At 35.5% G+C, this 20,201-nt stretch overlaps 1 protein-coding gene across 2 annotated transcripts; it reads right to left on the bottom strand.

Moving 5' to 3' along the window:
* Positions 1 to 391: 391 nt before the first annotated feature.
* Positions 392 to 2,561, bottom strand: LOC140866016 (heat shock cognate 70 kDa protein-like). Of its 2 annotated transcripts, XM_073270872.1 has the most exons (3): positions 2,314 to 2,561; positions 830 to 2,247; positions 392 to 741 (listed from the first exon to the last, which is right to left on the bottom strand). In XM_073270872.1, the coding sequence occupies exons 1-3, from the start codon at positions 2,525 to 2,527 to the stop codon at positions 661 to 663; spliced, it is 1,713 nt and encodes a 570-aa protein (XP_073126973.1). In that variant the 5' UTR covers positions 2,528 to 2,561; the 3' UTR covers positions 392 to 660. The 2 variants fall into 2 exon arrangements, with proteins under 2 accessions (XP_073126973.1, XP_073126972.1); XM_073270871.1 differs by having other exon boundaries at positions 392 to 2,247.
* Between the last annotated feature and the right edge of the window lie 17,640 nt (positions 2,562 to 20,201).

Raw genomic sequence — 20,201 nt, 5'->3', positions numbered from 1 at the left:
CTCCAATTTTTGTTGGATACATTCGGCGGAAGTTTGATTTTCATCGTTTTCGACTGGCTTCTCCAAACATTTGATCTTCTTTATGTTATTATGTTTCAATTGATTTAGAAATTCCGATTATCATGAGTTAGCTGATATTTATAATGTTGGGGTGACAAAATTTGTCTTGAGTAAGCATATATATGATCATTGAGAAAGTGGCATATATGCTGCTTATAATGCATGGTACAAAACTTACCCTTTTTTGTAATTGTGTATTTGTGTGGTTATTTTTTGGGAAGAATGGTGCAAACTCAAAGCAGATTCATTAGTCCACAAACTGGGGTCAAGCTTTCTACAAGGGAACATGAGACTGATCCAACTCAGAGAAACATCACTTTTCATCAGATCAAAGAAGCTATATATGGTCGATTTTTTGTATTTTTTTTTGTTTTTTGTATTTTTGAAAAAAGGCTGATACTTACATATCATTACGATACAGATTAATTATGCAATTTCAGATTTTGAGTTTTTATATTAATTAAAACTAAGCACACGTACGTACAGAAACCTAGCTAGCTTATTCAACTTCATCAATCTTAGGAGCAGTGCTGCCTTGGGATTCATACATCTTGGCAATGATGGGGTCGCAGATGCTCTCTACTTGTTTCTTTTTATCCTTTAACTCGTCTTCTCCTGCGAGTTGGTTGCTTTCCAGCCAGTCCGTAGCCAGCTCAATGGCAACTTCAACCTTCTTCTTGTCTGAATATGTCAGTTTCAAACAAAAGTTCATGTCGTTTTCCATTTTACTCTTCATATCATAAACATAAGTTTCCAGAGCATTCTTTACCTCTGCTTTCCTTCTATGTTGCTCATCTTCCGCCTTGAAAAACCCCGCCTCACGCAACATTCTCTCGATCTCTTCCGTAGATAGCCTACCTTTGTCGTTGATGATTGTCATGTTGTTTTTATTCCCTCCTGTTAGATCTTCAGCAGAAACATTCAATATCCCATTTGCATCGATATCAAAGCAAATCGTTATTTTAGCTACACCCCTCGGGGCAGGTGGAATGCCACTTAGCTCGAATTTGCCCAACAGATTGTTATCCGTTGTTCTCGCCCTTTCTCCCTCGAACACCTGGATCGCAACAGAGGTTTGGTTGTCCGAACATGTCACGAATCTGCTCTCCTTCTTGGTAGGAATAGCCGTATTTCTTGGTATTATCACACTCATAACATCTCCTTCCATGTGCACGCCAAGAGACAGAGGCGTCACTTCGCATAACAATATGTCTTGAACCTCTGCATTGCCTTGGCCGGTTAAAATTGCGGCTTGGATTGCTGCCCCGGAAGCGATGGCCTCATCAGGATGAATGCTCTTGCACAACTCCTTGCCATTAAAGAAATCTTGCAGCATTTGTTGAACCTTTGGTATTCTAGTAGATCCGCCAACCAGCACCACGTCGTCGATACTTTCCTTCTCCATCTGGGCATCTTCCAAACAATCTTTAACATGTTTGATGCATTTATAAAATAAATCCATGTTGAGTTCCTCGAATTTCGCACGAGTTATTTTGTAGTCAAAGTCGATTCCATCGTACAAGCAATCGATTCCTATCGTCGTTTCACTTGCGGAAGACAGATTCTTCTTTGCCCTCTCACAAGATGTCCTAAGTCTCCTCAATGCTCGGGGGTCCATTCTGATATCCCTTTTATGTCTTCTCTTGAACTCTTGAGCACAATGATTAACTATCCTATTGTCGAAATCCTCTCCTCCGAGGTGGGTGTCACCAGCAATAGCCTTAACCTTAAACACACTATTCTCCATAGTGAGAAGGGACACATCAAAGGTGCCACCCCCGAGATCGAAAATAAGCACATTTTTCTTTTCGTTAGAGGAGCTAAACTTTTTGTCGAGACCATATGCAATGGCTGCAGCAGTTGGTTCGACAATGATACGCAAGACGTTAAGCCCGGAAATGGTTCCAGCATCCTTAGTCGCCTGCCTCTGGGAGTCATTAAAGTAGGCAGGCACCGTAATAACCACGTTTTTCACTGTTAATCCAAGAAAAGCTTCTGCGGTTTCTTTCATCTTGGTGAGGACCATCGAAGAAATCTCTTCGGCTACAAACTTTTTCTCCTCGCCTTTGTAGTTAACCACAATCATGGGTTTATCATCAGGGCCAGCAATGACTTTGAAAGGCCAGAGTTCCTTATCACTCTGTACCAAAGGGTCGCTAAATCTCCGACCAATCAATCTCTTAGCATCTGCAAAAAACCAATACTAAATAATCATACTGATCAAGGAGTGAGAATAAAATAACATTGTCTCACCAAAAATGGTGTTGGTTGGGTTCATGGCAACAAGATTCTTGGCGGAACCGCCAATGAGGCGTTCGGTTTCACTGAATGCTACGTAGGAAGGCGTTGTGCGGTTGCCCTGATCGTTAGGTATGATCTCTGCACGATCATGGCGCCACACGGCTACACATGAATAAGTTGTGCCCAAATCGATTCCAATGGCGGGTCCTTGGCTTCTTCGGGCCATGGTTGATCTTCTTCAGTGCATTGAAAAGCTTTATAGGTGGTAGATTATGCAGTGTATGGTGAGAATACTATTAGTATAATGAAGAGAAACTTCGGAGCAAAAGCTTTGCAAATGAATAGTTATTGGAAATTTCTTGGTGTGTGTGTGATTGTCAATCATATCGGTAAAATCTATGTTCTTTTTTTTTCCATATTTTTCATGGAACATAAATTTTATTGTGTTCAATTCATGATGGGGGAAAATTATTTGTTAATTAAGCGACCATCTTCAAAATTTCGAAATTATTATTTTAAAAGTTTTCATGGCGAAAGAGACCAAAAAATAGTACCTAGTACTTCTGTTTTGTTTTGTGTTTTAATTTTATGTTTGTGTATGTTGATAAGGATTCCAAGTTGAGTTTAAATAATAATGGATGCATACATTATTGATGATGCCTTTAAAAAATTATTTTAAATTTGCCAGTTTTAGTTTTAGATCTTGTAAATAGTCCAAGTCTGTTTTTTGACTACTTGTTGGACTAAACTAGCCAACTTATTATTTTTGAAAATATTTCAATAACTGTGTATATTTTACACTTGCCTAGACAATTCGCTCGACGAACGCGGAATTTGCATACGACAAGTTGATAGGCAACAAACTCCGGCCGGCTGTCACTTATAGAGGTAATATTAGCCAATGATCTTCTTTGACACTAAAATATTAGCTAATCTTTTCCTTGTTTGATTTTTGAATTATTCATTATTTTTTTCATTTTAAAAAAAAAAACTTTCCGCTTTTTTGTTCGATTAAATTCAGCAATCCTTTCATCATATTTGATTTTCATGTTTCTTTTTTATAATTAGATCGTTTGATGTTGATTAATCTATTTGATACTGTATTTTTTTCCATAGGTCTTCCTACTTCGTTTATTTGAGTCGTTCATACAGGTCTTACTCCAATTGATTTATTTATTTAGTTTTTTTTAAGTCTCACTCGGTTTCTCCACATATTTCACCACTATTGACAACACATCACTCTAGGGCTGGGTACGGTATGGTATACCGTACCGATATGAAGAACATATTTCACCACTATTGACAACACATCACTCTAGGGCTGGGTACGGTATGGTATACCGTACCGATATGAATTTCGTGTCGAAAATTAAAAAAAATTCGGTATACCGTGAAAAATTTTTTAAAAAAAAAATTTCGGTATATTCGATATACCGAAATAAAAAATTTTATATACCGATACCAATACCAAAAATTGATACCGTATCGAAATTTTCGGTATACCGATTTTTCGGTATATTTGGTAAATTTTTCGATACAATATGATGGTATTTTCGGCATTCAGTATTTTTCCCCAGCCCTACATCACTCTTCTTATTTGTCTAATTTGACATATCGATATAGCAAATCTAAAATATAAATTAATTTTTTTTACTTATATAGTTTATATTTTTAATAAATGACATTCACTTCGACGTCATAGTTTAATTATTCATAGATACGAACTTTGACATGAAAAAAAGAAGGAACGAAGAGAATTAGTCTACATTCCCGTCAGATCTTAAGTTTGTTGATTCAATTATTTGTGTTCATTCTATTAACATATAAACAATAAATAATTCCAAAAAACTATGGCATTCATGAGTAAGTATTCTCTTATAAGATGGGTCGACATAATTTATATATATAATGAAAAGTAGTAATTTTAACATAAAACATAATATCATGGGTCGGGGGTTATGTCGGGATTTGTCTCACAAAATTGAACTATAAGACAATCTCAATAGATTTTTTTGTAGGTTTTTACCTATTATCTATCTATTTATGGAAAGCGTAATTCTTTTCTTTTTTCGTTTTTTATATGAATTGCTTCATAAAGCATACACTCCAATGAAAAATACAAATAAAACCAAAATCCATTGGATCGTGAGGGAGGTGGAAGCTAGCCCTTGTGCACAAAATACACTTGGACCACAACAAAAATTATGAAAATCCTTGAAGATATCCAGAAAAATACATAAAAGAGAGGGAAACACATGCAAAAATTACAATACTTATTCTTTGTTTTTCCGTTAATTAGGATTTAAGTTTTGAACTTGTAAGTTGTAACTATGCTATTGTCATTCTATATTATCATTTACAATTAATTGATCATTGTTTGAATATAAAATTTTGATATTTAGTTTGAATTCTTCATATATCGACAATTTTCTATTTTATGTACACTAGTACTAGTAATGAATTGATTAATATTTATTAAAAAAATTTATTAATATTTAATATTATAAATAAATAGTATTTATTTGATGGTATTCAGTTTCTATCTATAATATAAAATAACTAAATAGGTGATTGTTCTTACTTCTTAATTACAACATATTATATAACTATAAACTTTGTGTATATCTACAATATTAAATCTTTCTTAAAATATTTATTTTATTTGGGTTTAAATTATATGAAGTTCAACATGATATGGTAGATAATTTATAACCTATACTTAATCAAACGAAAGAAAACAATTAACCCCATCAATGACTATCTACATAATATTATTGTAGCATCTCATGTTCTGCAAAATTTTTTGGATAAAACTTAGGAGATAAAACGATATTCATTGCATTCAATTTTCTGCTAGTTTATTTAACATTATATACTCTATCTTTATCAATTAAATTACATTATGATTCATGAATATAATAAAAATACATTATTATCTACAAATATTTTCGACCAATTATTCAACAGATAGAAATAGTCAAACAAAAATAATCAAAAACGCAAAAATTAACAATGCTAATTTTATTTTTTACAATAAATTTTAGTTTTTCTAACATTGATATCGAATGTATTGTCCCATAATTAAATGATACAAAGATTTAAAACAAGAAAAAAATAAAGAGAAGAATTAAGAAATATATACTCTCAAGAAACCAATACCTAATTTTTTGAGAAAAAATGATTTAAAATACACGATATGAAGGAAAAAAATACACAGAAAAAACCTGAAATCATTTACGAAATACCCTTAAATTTTTTTTTTAAAAGACAAAACGACCTTAAATCTTAATTGGGTGTTGTGTGTCACTGTGTTGGTCGGCCACTCGGAAGAGTCGAATAAAAAAAATAAATCAAATATCCCATAAAAAAAGAGTTTGATCGTCACTTAAAATAAATTACCTTATTTTATTTGAGAAGCCAATTTATTATATATTAAAAAAAATGAGGCACAACCCATTAAAATTTATTAAAAAGAATACCAAACAAAACCAATAAAGCAATATGTGCCTCCGCCCCTGATCCTACTGCTATTGATATGTGAGTATTGCACAAAAGACCTACTAAAAAATTCTATATAGATAACTTCTAGCCAGCCTTTATATAGTTGAAGAGTTTCTAGAAGTATTATAAGCTACATATCAAAATTAAATGTATTGTTTTCCATGAAAATTCTACAAAACATAGAAAAACAATGTCTATAGTAGTTATAAATATTTTTAAAAAAATATCTTCAAAAATTTTTTTGAAAAATGAAATATTTTACAAACCAATGGTTTAATGTCAATTTTAATAGGATGAGTTAAATATCCGGCAAATGATAAAAATAACCTTATAATAAAATTTTAAAAAATGAATTTTTTTTTTTACAAATCAATGGTTTAATGCCAATTTAATTTTAATATGGTGAGTTAAATATTCTGCAAACGCGTTACTAATATTAAGTATTTTTAATTTACTTATGAATCATATTCAATAAGATTTATTATAAAATATTTTCTTAAATATTTTTTAAATGAATATTACAGGTTGCAGCCTCATAGCCACAAGATATCTGCCTATATCACTTCGCAGATCAAATCGAGCATATGCGAGGAAGGTTATCGTTGAAAGTTAGTTGTGGTGGCACAACGACAGTGGTATTGGGATCAGTTTGTGGTACGTGTAAAAATTAAAATAATCATCAGTGCACAATATATGTTTTCTTTAAATTAACATTCATTTATCTTTGTATTGCAGGCTATGTACAAGTGGAGTCCAAGATTTGATACCCGAGTGAAGAAGGCTTGGAGTGTCACCATATCATTCCTTTACTGAAAGACGGTGCATGTATGGCGGGACGCGGATCGCAAACCAAAGTGTCTAGCGGTAGACACTTGGACAGCTTGGAAGCAGGTATGGGCTTCAGAGGATTTTAAGAAAATTGCAGGTATTTGCAAGGGGAATCGTCACAGTGAGCCAGCTGGTCCGGGAACTGGGATGACTAAGCATACAGCAGGTTCACGTTCGTTTGTCGATCACAATCGAACGATGGTATGATGTATTTGTACATATATATACAACTTGTTTAATATACTTTAAATTTAAAATTATTGAAGTCTTTACTGGTATTACATTAGCATGTGGAGCTTGGTATAGGGAGCCCAACTCGTATGAGTTATTTCATCGGACGCACACTAATAAAGCGGGACAGTTTGTCGATGAGAGATCTCGATCTTTCAATGTAAGTATAGCGACGAGTTACTAAAATTTCGTCTCTGTATTAGCGACGAAATCCAGTAAATGTCGTCGCAATTAACGACGATAAAAATAAAATATTCGTCGCTAGTTACGACAATCTTTTAAACAAATTCGTCGTTGATAGCGACGAAAGAAAAATTATATACGTCGCTATTAGCGACGAAATTCAATGCAAATTTCGCGATTAACGACGTTACTAGCGACAACTTAATTTAATAAACGTCGCTAATTGCGACGAAATGAAAATCGTACATGTCGCTATTAGCGACAACTTGACTTGCTAAACGTCGCTTATAGCGACGACATTATATATGACGATTGTCGCTATTAGCGGCGAATTTGTTTATGAAGATCGTCGTTAATAGCGATGATATTATATATGAAGCTCGTCGCTAATACCGACGTTTAATTTTTAATTCGTCGTTAAACCTAACAATGATGAAAATAGTGACGAATTACATTTTCGTACCTAAATCGTCGCTATTTTGAATTTATCGACGATTTATTACCCTAAAATTCGTCGCTAAAAACCAAATTTTTGTGTAGTGAACGACAAAAATTAACATAGAATACCAAAAGACAAGTATAAGCCATGAGAGCAATTTAGTTATCAAACAAAAACTCATTCTTTTAATAATATAGATAGATAGATAGATAGATAGATAGATATAGATATAGATAGATTTTACAAGAATTTCTCGACAAAAAAATACAATGGGCCCAGAAGAAATACTTTTGGGGTTCATGGTGTAATTTTCCGATAAACAAACTCTGTTAGGATTCAAAAAAAAAATACTCTGTAAGATAACAAAAATACGTCATCTTCATTTAAGTAAAACACAAATATCTTGTGAGACGGTTTCACGGGTCAATTTTGTGAGATTATATCTTATTTGGGTCATTTATTAAAAATTGTTATTTTTTATTGTAAATATGGTCTCACGGATAAAGACTAAAAGTCAAAAAATATATCATAAAAACATATTTTAATAATTTTGTAATTCATCTATAACCACCATATCTCAATAAATTTTTTTTTGTATCTTTATTTATATTTTTGAATTTTTAAATGATCATATTACTCTTAACATAAAAAATTATTTTCATTATTTTTATTTTATTATAATCTCAAAACATTTCACAAAAATATTATTTAATATAAAAAATGTAATATATATGCATATATAGTGTGCAATGGGATGCTAGTTACATATTGTTGGAACATTCATGATTTTGGTGTTGATAAAACAATATTGGCAAAATCTCGAAGTAAATTGAATTTGTCCAAGAGCCAAATTGAAGACATACACTGGACGAGCTTCGGAGCTAAACTAAAGACATCAACTGAGTTGGTCGTTGACCAAAGCTCAACCGAATCAAATTAAAAGAGATTAACTGCATTCAGTTTAGGGAGCTAAACTAAATAAGCTAAATTGTGACAATTGATCAGAGCCAAACTGCCTCAAAGCTCAACCGAAGAATAATAAATGTTCAACTGAATCATCCATCAGATTGCGTGATTGTTTCATCAGCTTAAATCTCATGGATAAGATCAAACTTACAGATCTGACGCAGCAAAAGTATAGCACAACAATGTACTATGTTGTCAGAAAATGTTCACGGAAAGACAAGCTAACGGCTTTGATTTTAATTTGAAAGATTCGTTTCCTGCCGAGTATAAATACACATCAAGGGCACCTAAAAACACATCCGACTCATTAGAAAAGAACTTGCGTATACATTCAAGAAATCCGTAGTAAACTGATCGTTTTCAGTTTACCCACACGAGAGTTCAGTCAAGCTTACTTGGAAGAGTACCTCAGAGAGTCGAAGAAAATAAGAACGTATATTAGATATAAGATCAGTGATGATCAAATTGTGCTAAGTGTTGAGTTGTAATACAAAGTGTTGTATCTGTGATTTATCAGTTGAGGTGCTGAAAACCTCATTGTAACAAGAATCAGTCAAGGGCTGAGTTCTTGAGTTTAGGAGTTCTGGGATAGGATCGTCTGTAAGTCCTAATGTTGGAGAGGGTTGTTGCAAGTTAATTGTAATAGTCAAAGTCTTCTAGAGTGAATCCTACCGAGGTGGAAGAAGAAGTACATATGAGTCTTTGAAATATCCAAACATCTAGAAACAAACCCCTATCTCATCGTACTTTCAGTTGTGCATTCTTACTTACTTGCTTCTCCGATCAATCCATTGAATTACTAGTTCTAATCTGTTAGTTGACATCATTCTGCACAATATACTTGTTTGTGAATTAACCTCGAAACACGAGAAGAGAGAAGTTCAGTTGACTAACCGAAACTGAACCAAACTAAGAGTTATGAGTGTCAACTCTACAGTAATATAGAGAAATCAGTTTATCAAGAAATTTCTCACCTGTTGTGAAAAATACTCGCAAGCGTACGAGTGTCAAGTTTTAGTATAGTGATAAAGAGAGTGTCGATCCCACAAGGAGTAAATTGAAGATATTCAATACTTGTAATTAAAATAGTCCTAATTTTATTTAGAAAATTAAACTTTATAGATTTGCTGACAAATAAATAAATAATGAAGTTTGTAAAGCACGCGCACACACAATGCTTAAGAGATTATCAATCATAGAGAAATAGTCTAGAGGTTTTGATTTTACCTGGTCTCGACAATATTCATTCCTAATTAATCTATTTTCATGAGTTCAATTCAATTAATAACCAAGAACACATAAATTATACTATTTCCCTATCCCGAGTATTAAATAGAGTGTATCAATTACAGATCGATTTCAATATCCCTATTAAAAATCTACTTGTAATGATATGTGTAAAACAATGTTCTTTCTAGGATCTATTAAAGCTATAAGCTCTCCCGAGTCATATAAACAATTAATAGTGTGAATTCTATCGATCCTATTCTAAATCCCCTCTCCCGAGTGCCAGATTCTAAATAAATATGACAAATCAATTTATGGCCAGTAAATTGAAAAGACTTTCAAAACTAGAATCGCAATTAATTTAGAAGAACTCAATTCAATAAAATCAACAATTCATAAACATGTCTTGACCAGACAACATCAACCTCTAAACTTAAAAAGTTTAGTTCATAATCAAAAATAGTTGAAACCAATTCATATTCATGAAACTAGACATCAAATCAATAATATAAATTCAAGAGAAAGAAAACAAATCCAAATATTCGATCTTTCGTGTCCGGACGATCTATCTTCGTCTTTGTTCTTTGATGTTCTTCCAACTTGTGCAGAATTTTCTCTTCCAAAGTCTCCAGAATCTTCTCTCGATCGATCCTTGATGTGTTTCTCTCTATGTGGTGGCTTTTTCTTCAATTGTGTGCAAAAGAATCTCTTTTATATGTGTTTCAAATCCAATAAATAAAAGCCCACGAAAGTCCGAAGGTTTCCTTCCCGAAAAACCCAAAAAACTGAATTTCACGATGGCGCGCCCGCGCTTGAATAGAGGAGCGCCCGTGCATGACTCTCTGTCTCCCGGATGCTCAAATTTTCCCTGACGCACGCCCGCGCGTGAATTAGGTGCGTCCGCGCATGCCTCTCGGGTTAGAAAATATGCATCGAGCGACAATGTTTAAAAAAATATATCTCCCAATCTAACCGTCGGATTGAGCTGAAATTTTGACAGAAGCTTCAAAACATCTTAAAATTTTTTATGTACGGTAGAGATCGGATTTTGATTTCTCAGTAATTCCCAGTAAGTTTCTGAAGTTGATACTCTATAATGCATCCTTCCGCTTCTTCTTGCTACTTTTGCGTCTATCCTTGAAACTCACAAAAATAACAACTAATACACATAATATCCACTTGATACATCACAAAGACCAAAGTCAAATCATACATAAATTAAGTGCATAAATTGCACTTATCAAATTCCCCAAAACTTAGACTTTTGCTAGTCCCGAGCAAAACAATAATGAGTAATCTATCGGCCTCCGAATTTTTACATTCCAAGATTAAATACACATGTAGGCTAATTTTCTCAAGAGTTCTTGTGTGTGTGTGATTTCGCCAATATCATCTACCCACCTAACTTTCGATAAAATAATGCAATTCGTAAGCTTCACATATTCATTAATCCCGCCTTCAAATTTCAAGACACTCTCCACCAAGTTCATCTTCTAATTGCAAATATCAACATGACTTTTTCGGTTAACATTAGGCTCAAGTATAATCAGCAGGAGATAAAAATCCATATGTATATCAATGTAAACAAGGACTCAGGATTCAAAGCAAAGGGAATTGAATATTTTCAATTTGTGCAGGATAATGAGTAGCTAAAATTTTTTATTTGCATTGCCAGACATTAGTCTTGGCTTTCTTCTGCTCCATGCATCTCCATCTTTATGCCTTGTATTTGGACTAGAATTTCAATCCATATTTTTTTCTCAAGGCCTTCCCTCACCTTACTTTCTCCGCCATTACTTTTCTTTGAACTTTTTAGCTACTTAATTTGTTTTGGATTTTTCATGATTTATATGACTAACAAATGAATAATGGCTAAAAAGGCTCAACGAATTCAAAAATGCCTAAATCACTTCTGTGCTCTTAAAAATCTACCTCAGTTTCAAGTAAAAATCACAAGAGTTAAGAATCAAATCCTCTAATCCACATCACAAATCCACATATTTTCTCTAATTGCTAGGAGTATCAAAAATCATGGCATTCGTACATAAAAGTGAGAAATCAAGATTAAATATCTCTAACATGAACTTTTCAGCACAAAAAAATATTTTCATCATAGGCCAACACAATTACAACATCATGACTTCAACTTTAACTAACTCATAAAAAATTTCATATTTTCACAATTTTTAAATATCCCCCAATCTTAAATTGTGCATTATCCTCAATGTCCTAAATGTACAGTATCATTAAAAACAAGGGACACATACCTTGTGTACCAAGCGTCAGTACTCGGCACCATCTTAATCAGTCAAAACTCTTCATCAGGGGTGGGTCCTAAAATCTTTCAGATCCATACTTTTTCACCTACACAACTCAAAATCATTATTGATGTCTAGTCTCAACATGCACAAAATATTAAAAAAAATAAAATAAAAAAACAAATCAAAATAAAGCAAATAACAAAAAAAGCTTGGGTTGCCTCCCAAGAAACGCTTAGTTTATAGTCCATAGCCCGACTCTATGCCGCTTTCAGCCCGGTTCCGCTTTATTGGAGGTTTTCCTTTTTCCTTCACCCTCCAAATATATTCTACAATCCGCTTGATCTTTGGTTTCTTTCTCTTCTTTTTCTTCTTCTTATTTGGCACCTTCGGATCATTCTTCTTTGAATCTACCTCATGAACAAGTTTGGGATGGTCATCCAGCTTCACAACTCGCTCAATCATGCATAATTTCTCGATGGGTGGATTACTTGATTTCTTGAATATGTTAAAAATAACTCTTTCGCCGTCCACACCCATCGACAACTCACCATTCTTCACCTCAATCTTGGCATTGGCAGTGGCCAAGAAAGGTCTCCCCAATATCAGTGGCATATTTGCATCCTCCTCCATAACTAGAACAACAAAATCCGCCGGAAAATTAAATTTATCTATTTTTACCAAAACATCTTCAATGATTCCAAGCGGATATGTGATAGATCTATGAGCTAGCTGCAATGCGATCATTGTGGGCTTCACCTCGCCAAGTCCTAAGCTCCTGGTAACAGACAAAGGCATCAGATTAATGCTAGCTCCTAAATCGCAAAGTGCATTATTAAAATAAGAAGAACCAATAGTGCAAGGAATAGTAAAACTCTCTGGATCCTTTAGCTTTTGTGGCATCTTCTTTTGAACACAGCACTACATTCTTTAGTTAAGCTCACCACCTCATTTTCTTGCAGCCTCCTTTTCTTAGACATCACCTCTTTAATAAATTTTGCATAATTCGGCATTTGTGCCAAAGCATCAGCAAAAGGGATGTTGATATGTATCTTATTGAAAATCTCCAAGAATTTTGAGAACTGCTCGTCCACTTTCTTCTTCTTAAACCTTTGGGGGTATGGAAGAGGAGGTTTGTACATCGGTTTCTGCTCAGGTTCAGGCTCCTTCTCCTTGACTTTCTTCTCTTCAACTGTAACTTTTTCAGACGTCTTGCTTTCAGATTTTCCTTCTTCAGTATACACATGCTTCCCATTCCTCAATGTGATAACATTACACTGCTCATTGGGATTTACCTCTGTGTTTCTTGGAAACTGGCCTCTGTTGTTATCTTTCAAGGCATTCGCCAGCTGCCCAATGCTAGTTTCCATAGATTGAAGCACAACACCCATGTTGGCCATGTGTGTCTCTAAGCTGTCCAGGCGAGTCTCAGTCCTCGCCATCCTCTTGCTCGATTCCTGCACAAAAGCATTAACAACATCCTCCAAAGGAGGCTTACCTTCACCCTTATTTTTATTGTATCCCGGAGGAGGATTCAACACATTATAATTGTTAGCATAAGAAAAATTTTCATGATTACGCAGACTAGGGTGATAAATATTGGGAACGGGATTACCTCTGTAGCTCCCATAACCTCTCTGATTTATGTACTGCACATGTTCAGGATAGTGAGATTCGTCCATAGCACCCGGAACACCTGCTGGTTCTGTAACACCCACTTTATTCAATGCAACTAACTGTGTAGTCAGTGCAGATAATTGGGCAGTAATAGATATGAGAGGATCCACTACATACACTCCAACTGGCTTCTTGACTCCCATACGCTCAGATGGCCATTGAAAACTATTGATTGTCATCTGTTCTAGCATATCATAGGCCTGTACAGGGTCCTTTGCAAAAATAGTACCTTCAGCCACAGAATCCACATTCATCCTCGTAGGCGCATTCAGTCCCTTGTAAAACCACTCGATCTGCTCCCAATCTGCAAAATTGTGGTTAGGGCAACGTTTTAATAATTCTTTATACCTTTCCCACGCCTCGTTGAGCTGTTCAGAATCCATATGCCTAAATGTGCTGATCTCAATCTTCAGTTGGGTGGATTTGGCAGGTGAAAAATATTTTGCAAGAAATTTTTCTGCCATCTCCTCCCAAGTAGTGATGCTTCCTAGCGGCAGTGATTGCAACCAACTCCTCGCCTGATCCCTGAGAGAAAAAGAAAACAAATGCATTCTAATTATATCTTCAGAAACTCCATTAAATTTTACCGTGTTTGTTATCTCCAGGAAAGTGCGCAGGTGTAGGTGAGGATCAGCAGTGGCGCTCCCATTAAATTGGTTCTGTTGAACCATGTTGATCAACGACGGCTTCAGTTCAAAATTGTTGGCGTTAATGGTCCCTCGAGCGATTCCAGAATAGTGAGCCTGGATCGTCGGCCTGAAGTGATCTCTGATAGGCACCAGGGGAGCTTGATTCACATTCTCTTCAGCCATGTTATTGACTTCTTCTCTTCTAATTCTTCTCAAAGCACGTGCAGTGCGCTCGATCTCCGGATCAAAAAGTAAAGAATTCGCACTTTGAGATCGTCGCATAAACTGCAATTTAAAAATAAGAAGAAATCAATTAGTAACTTAAAATAAAATAAAAACTCTAAATTAAAACTTAGAGTAGTTTGTAACAAGACTAAATAAAATCAAAATTTACTCCCCGAAAACGGCGCCAAAAACTTGTTGTGAAAAATACTCGCAAGCGTACGAGTGTCAAGTTTTAGTATAGTAAAGAGAGTGTCGATCCCACAAGGAGTAAATTGAAGATATTCAATACTTGTAATTAAAATAATCTTAATTTTATTTAGAAAATTAAACTTTAGAGATTTGCTGACAAATAAAATAAATAATGAAGTTTGTAAAGCGCGCGCACACACAATCCTTAAGAGATTATCAATCATAGAGAAATAGTCTAGAGATTTTGATTTCACCTGGTCTCGACAATATTCATTCCTAATTAATCTATTTTCATGAGTTCAATTCAATTAATAATCAAGAACACATAAATTATACTATTTCCCTCTCCCGAGTATTAAATAGAGTGTATCAATTACAGATCGATTCCAATATTCCTATTAAAAATCTACTTGTAATGATATGTGTAAAACAATGTTCTTTCTAGGCTCTATTAAAGCTATAAGCTCTCCCGAGTTATATAAACAATTAATAGTGTGAATTCTATCGATCATATTCTAAATCCCCTCTCCCAAGTGCCGGATTCTAAATAAATATGACAAATCAATTTATGGCCAGTAAATTGAAAAGACTTTCAAAACTAGAATCACAATTAATTTAGAAGAACTCAATTCAATAAAATCAACAATTCATAAACATGTCTTGACCAGGCTACATCAACCTCTAGACTTAAAAAGTTTAGTTCATAATAAAAAATAGTTGAAACAAATTCATATTCATGAAACTAGACATCAAATCAATAATATAAATTCAAGAGAAAGAAAACAAATCCAAATATTCGATCTTTCGTGTTCGGACAATCTATCTTCGTCTTTGTTCTTTGATGTTCTTCCAACTTGTGCAGAATTTTCTCTTCCAAAGTCCCCAGAATCTTCTCTCGATCGATCCTTTATGTGTTTCTCTCTATGCTGTGGCTTTTTCTTCAATTGTGTGCAAAAGAATCTCTTTTATATGTGTTTCAAATCCAATAAATAAAAGCCCACAAAAGTCCGAAGGTTTCCTTCCCAAAAAACCAAAAAAACTGACTTTCGCGATGGCGCTCCCGCACCTGTATAGAGGGGCGCCTGCGCATGACTCTCTGTCACCCGGATGCTCAAATTTTCCCTACGCGCGCCCGCGCGTGAATTAGGAACGCCCGCGCATGCCTCTAGGGTTAGAAAATCTACATCGCGTGACAATGTTAAAAAAATCATATCTCTCAATCTAACCGTCGGATTGAGTTGAAATTTTGACAGAAGCTTCAAAACATCCTATAATTTATTATGTACGGTGAAGATCGGATTTGGATATCTCAATAATTCCCAGTAATTTTCTGAAGTTGATACTCTACAATGCATCCTTTCGCTTCTTCTTGCTACTTTTGCGTCTACCCTTGCAACTCACAAAAACAACAACTAATACACATAATATCCACTCGATACATCACAAAATCCAAGTCCAATCATACATAAATTAAGTGCATAAATTGCACTTATCATCACCCCTGAACAAATCCTATCAAGTAGCATCAGAGCAGTCACTCCCCCCCCCCCTCCAACAAATCCTATCAAGTGGTATCAGATCGAGGTTCCTTCTCGTTTATGAACTCATATCAAATGGACGCACTCGGAGAAATTGCTAAGAGCTTTTGGTACACAACTGTTCACAACTGCACTACCAAGACTTTTGAGACATGTTCTACTGCCAAGAATATTTGGCAGCATTTGATCGAGATAAGAGATGAAGAGATAAAAACTGAAGAAAGCAGAAGTCCATCAACTGAGCCCATTAAAGAACACTGTTTCTTGGACAAAGACACAAATATAAATGAAGAAAAATGTTTTATGGCTCGTGATGATCAAACTTCCATCAGTGATCAAGTTAGTGAGCAAGCATCAGAGCAACCCTCTACGAGTGGACAAGTATTTGACTTTAACTCCATTAATTTTACACAAGAGGAGTTAGCTGAAGAACTTCATGACATGACTAATGAGTACCAAATACTGTGCTTAACATTTGAGAAAGTAAAAGTAAAGAAAAATGACTTACCAGACTGCTCAACTGAACGCGATTGGGAATTGTCAGTTGAGAGGATCTGCCTAGAGGCAGAGATTGCCAAGATAAAGAATGAAAATGATAAGCAACAAGTTGAGAGTCAACAGTTAAAATCAGAAAATCTGAGGATAACTGAACTGATTCAAACTTGGAATAAGTCCTCAGTCTTTTTGACAGAATTTCAAGAGTCACAAAAACCAATAGGAGACAAAACTGATATCGGGTTTAGGGACAAGGACTGCTGAAAAACTGAGTCTAGTACGAAACCAAAATTGTATATGTGCAAAGGCAAGTAAATTCACTTTGTAAAATCTAGTTTGGTACATGAACAGAGTAGTCCTAACCAACTGACTGATGAAACTGTTGAGACTTGGAACAATGTCCAGAAGTTTGGAATTGAGATAACGCCCACCACTTCTAGGCCAATGACTGGAGGCCTCAACAAACGAAGAACTTTGTGAAGAGTAATAATCATTGGACCACTAGAAAACATAAAAGTATTACAAGGAGGTGCCCAAAATCGAAGAACACTTTCTAACAGACCAACTTGTAATGGAAAAAGGGCTTTGGTGAGTTGGATGAAATAATGTAAGCCTTGAGATTCTCAAAGACCCCCAAAATATGGTTCCAACCTATCAACCCAAATGACCCATTACGGGAAGAAGCAGGGCCAAGATTTGAACTTGGCAGCTTTTGCAGGGGGTTGTACAGAACTAGTTAGAAGCAAAGAAGAGACAGACAAGGTAGCAAGAGGGAACACATTGGAAAAGACTGGTTGGGGCAAGGAAAATTATACATAAGGGGCATGAACTACAGTGGACAAAACCTCAGTAAACTTGGGCTTATTAGCAGAAAGGTTTAATGGCCTAGAAAAATAAAAACCTAACTCGGGTTAGGAGGTGCACCAAAACCTTAGCGGCGGCGAAATAAAAAGAAAAATACCAAGGGAATTAAGTGTACCTAATCACTTTCAACGTCTCAGGAACTGCAGCCAGACCAGAAGGGGTGAAAGCCATAGAAAAAGACAGAGAAATACTACAAGAACAGAAAATCAAATAGTGAAGCATTATTTTTTGTTTATTGTTGTAATTTGTGCAGGGACAGTAAAGAAAACGACGAGGAAAGAAGAACCTTACCAGTTGAAGGGAAAACGGAGGACTTTGAAAAACCCTACGTGGAGGATGTGGTACAGAAAATTTCAATGACAATGTAGAGCCTAGTCAAATGAAAATGGATACATGAATAAGAGAGAGGAATGGATTGGAACTCGGGAAAAATGATTGTAGGTATTGATTGATAGGCTAGTATATGACGGAGATCAAGGAACAGAGATACAAATGCCACCTTTTTCCGTGCATAACACAATACATACTCAGCCCAACAGGGAATCTGGTTCACGTCCAGGTTTGGGCCATCAACCTGCAGGGGGCATATGTTTGACCAGGAAAAAATCAATTTATTTTTCATGACCCAAAACGAAGAAGAAGTCGGAACCCAGTTTCTAAAATTTAAAGCCCAATTATCATGGCCCATCAGAAGTGAAGAGATCCGAACCCAATAAGGACTAGCGGTAGAGTGAGCAATAAAAAATTCAAAAATCAAAGACTTGGTCAAAATTGAGTAGTGGAGATATGGAGAAAAAGCGTAGCCTAGTAAGGAGTGGAAGAAGTAGGGAGTTACTCCGAAAATTGGAAACAAAAGCTTCTCAACAGTGACAATGGAAAGGTCTCGCAAATTCACAACAAAAACACAGCTACAAAAGCTCTGTCTTCTCAGCAATATTTTTGAAAATTTCAATCTTCATCTTTTAGCAGTTTTTCCAGAAATTTCAGTGCACATATTTAGCATTTTTTCGCTGGGTTCCTTGAATTATTACATCAATTTATTTTGTGTTATTTTGACAAACACTTGTCAGTTTGGATTTTCACTAGCAAAGATTGTATATTTGATTGCTATTAATAATTCTCCTTCCATTTTTCTTTCGTTCTTTAGCATATAACCGGTGGAACTAAGACCGACGGTGAAACCGGGACTCATTTTGTTTTGAGTTTAGAAGTTAGATTTTCATTTTCATTTTCATTTCATTTTTGGCACTTGAGTGCCTGGCACGCCTGCAACCAACCGACTCGAGTTATTTTTGTGTCCAAACATAAAAATGGCTTTTCCACTAGCCTTATGGTTTAGAGGAACTATCATCCAAGTTTCATCTTCTCTTTTGTGAGGAGGAGTATATTTGTCATTTGGATGTCCAAACCCGAAGTTCCCAAGGCGGCGAGGATCGCCTGCTAGAGAGCATCCGCTCGATCCGCCACCTTCATTGGATTTATGGCTCTCACCAGCAAATTTCTTCATATTAACTGTCTGTTCTTGAGATACATTGGTGATCTTTGGAGCCCCTCCACTACTGGTTTTAAGTTTTCTCATCTCCCCACGCATGTAACTCATTGCTGAAATCATCAACCTGTGCGCTTCCTCCATACGTTCCATTGTACCAGAAACCATCAGATCCAAATGCTCAAATTTCTTTGAGACCATAGAGTCAAAGTGATCAGAAGGAACCATCAGCATTTCTGGAATTATTCCCGATCCTCCTTCACCGGTTTGTGTGTGTTTATCAACATTTTCCACCTCAGTTTGAACCACAATTTCAGCATCATCAACATGTGGAACAAAATCTCCTATGGGCCCCTCCTGTGATGACTTGCTGTCTCCTTTCACTAGTAGAATTGTGGGCTTTTGCTTCGCCAATATTTACTTCAGCATTTAGTAATTACGAAATAATATGTAACAATCAACTTCGATAATAATATTGGCAAAGTAAACACACATCTTTTACTTCAGAGTTTACAAAACCCTGGCTTCACTAATAATTTTGGATAACATTTTACTTCGCCATATTATATTTGATGAAGTAAAATGGTTTAAAAAATTAAATTGAAAAGTGGTGAAGTAAAAAGATGAACCGGAACCTTGGAATTTTAATCTCCTTTCACCTTCATTCTTTTCAACTTCGCATCTTTCGTACCATAAAAAAAATTGACGGCGCGAACCCCTCTTTTCTTCAACCCTATCGGCCGCCGATTTCCATCTCCAGCCGTCCACCACCGCTGGAAACTGCACACCAACCCAATAAAAGCTGCACGTTTTTGGCTTTCTCACTAACGTGCGCGGTGATCTCTATGATGTTCTCTCTTATCTCCTCTCATGCCGACATCTTCTCGCCGAAAACGAAAGCCATCGAGGCGGAGCATCGAAATCATCAGCGCCTCACAGAGTCAGGAAGAAAGTTGAGGCGGAGCATCGAAATCATCGGCGCCTCACAGAGTCAGGAAGAAAGTTGAGGCGGAATCATCTTCCTCTGCTACTCCTCTCAAGCGATCTAGAGATGGCAGTGCTTTTACCAAATGGTATCTCCATACCCGCGCTCCTCTTTTTAGTGTGTTTTTCATGTTTTTGTTGCTGTGAAATTATTGCTGATTTTACTTTACTATAGAA

Source organism: Henckelia pumila, chromosome 4 (genome assembly GCF_033568475.1).
Source record: "Henckelia pumila isolate YLH828 chromosome 4, ASM3356847v2, whole genome shotgun sequence".
Classification (NCBI taxonomy): domain Eukaryota; kingdom Viridiplantae; phylum Streptophyta; class Magnoliopsida; order Lamiales; family Gesneriaceae; genus Henckelia; species Henckelia pumila.
The sequence above is the reverse complement of the archived record's forward strand: the minus strand, read 5'-3'. Positions and strand labels throughout refer to the sequence as shown.

Coding starts and splice junctions, on each gene's coding strand:
- LOC140866016 (XM_073270871.1), bottom strand. CDS start 2,527: ATGGCCCGAAGAAGCCAAGGACCCGCCATTGGAATCGATTTGGGCACA. Junction 2,248..2,313: donor CCCAACCAACACCATTTTTG/GTGAGACAATGT, acceptor GGTTTTTTGCAG/ATGCTAAGAGATTGATTGGT.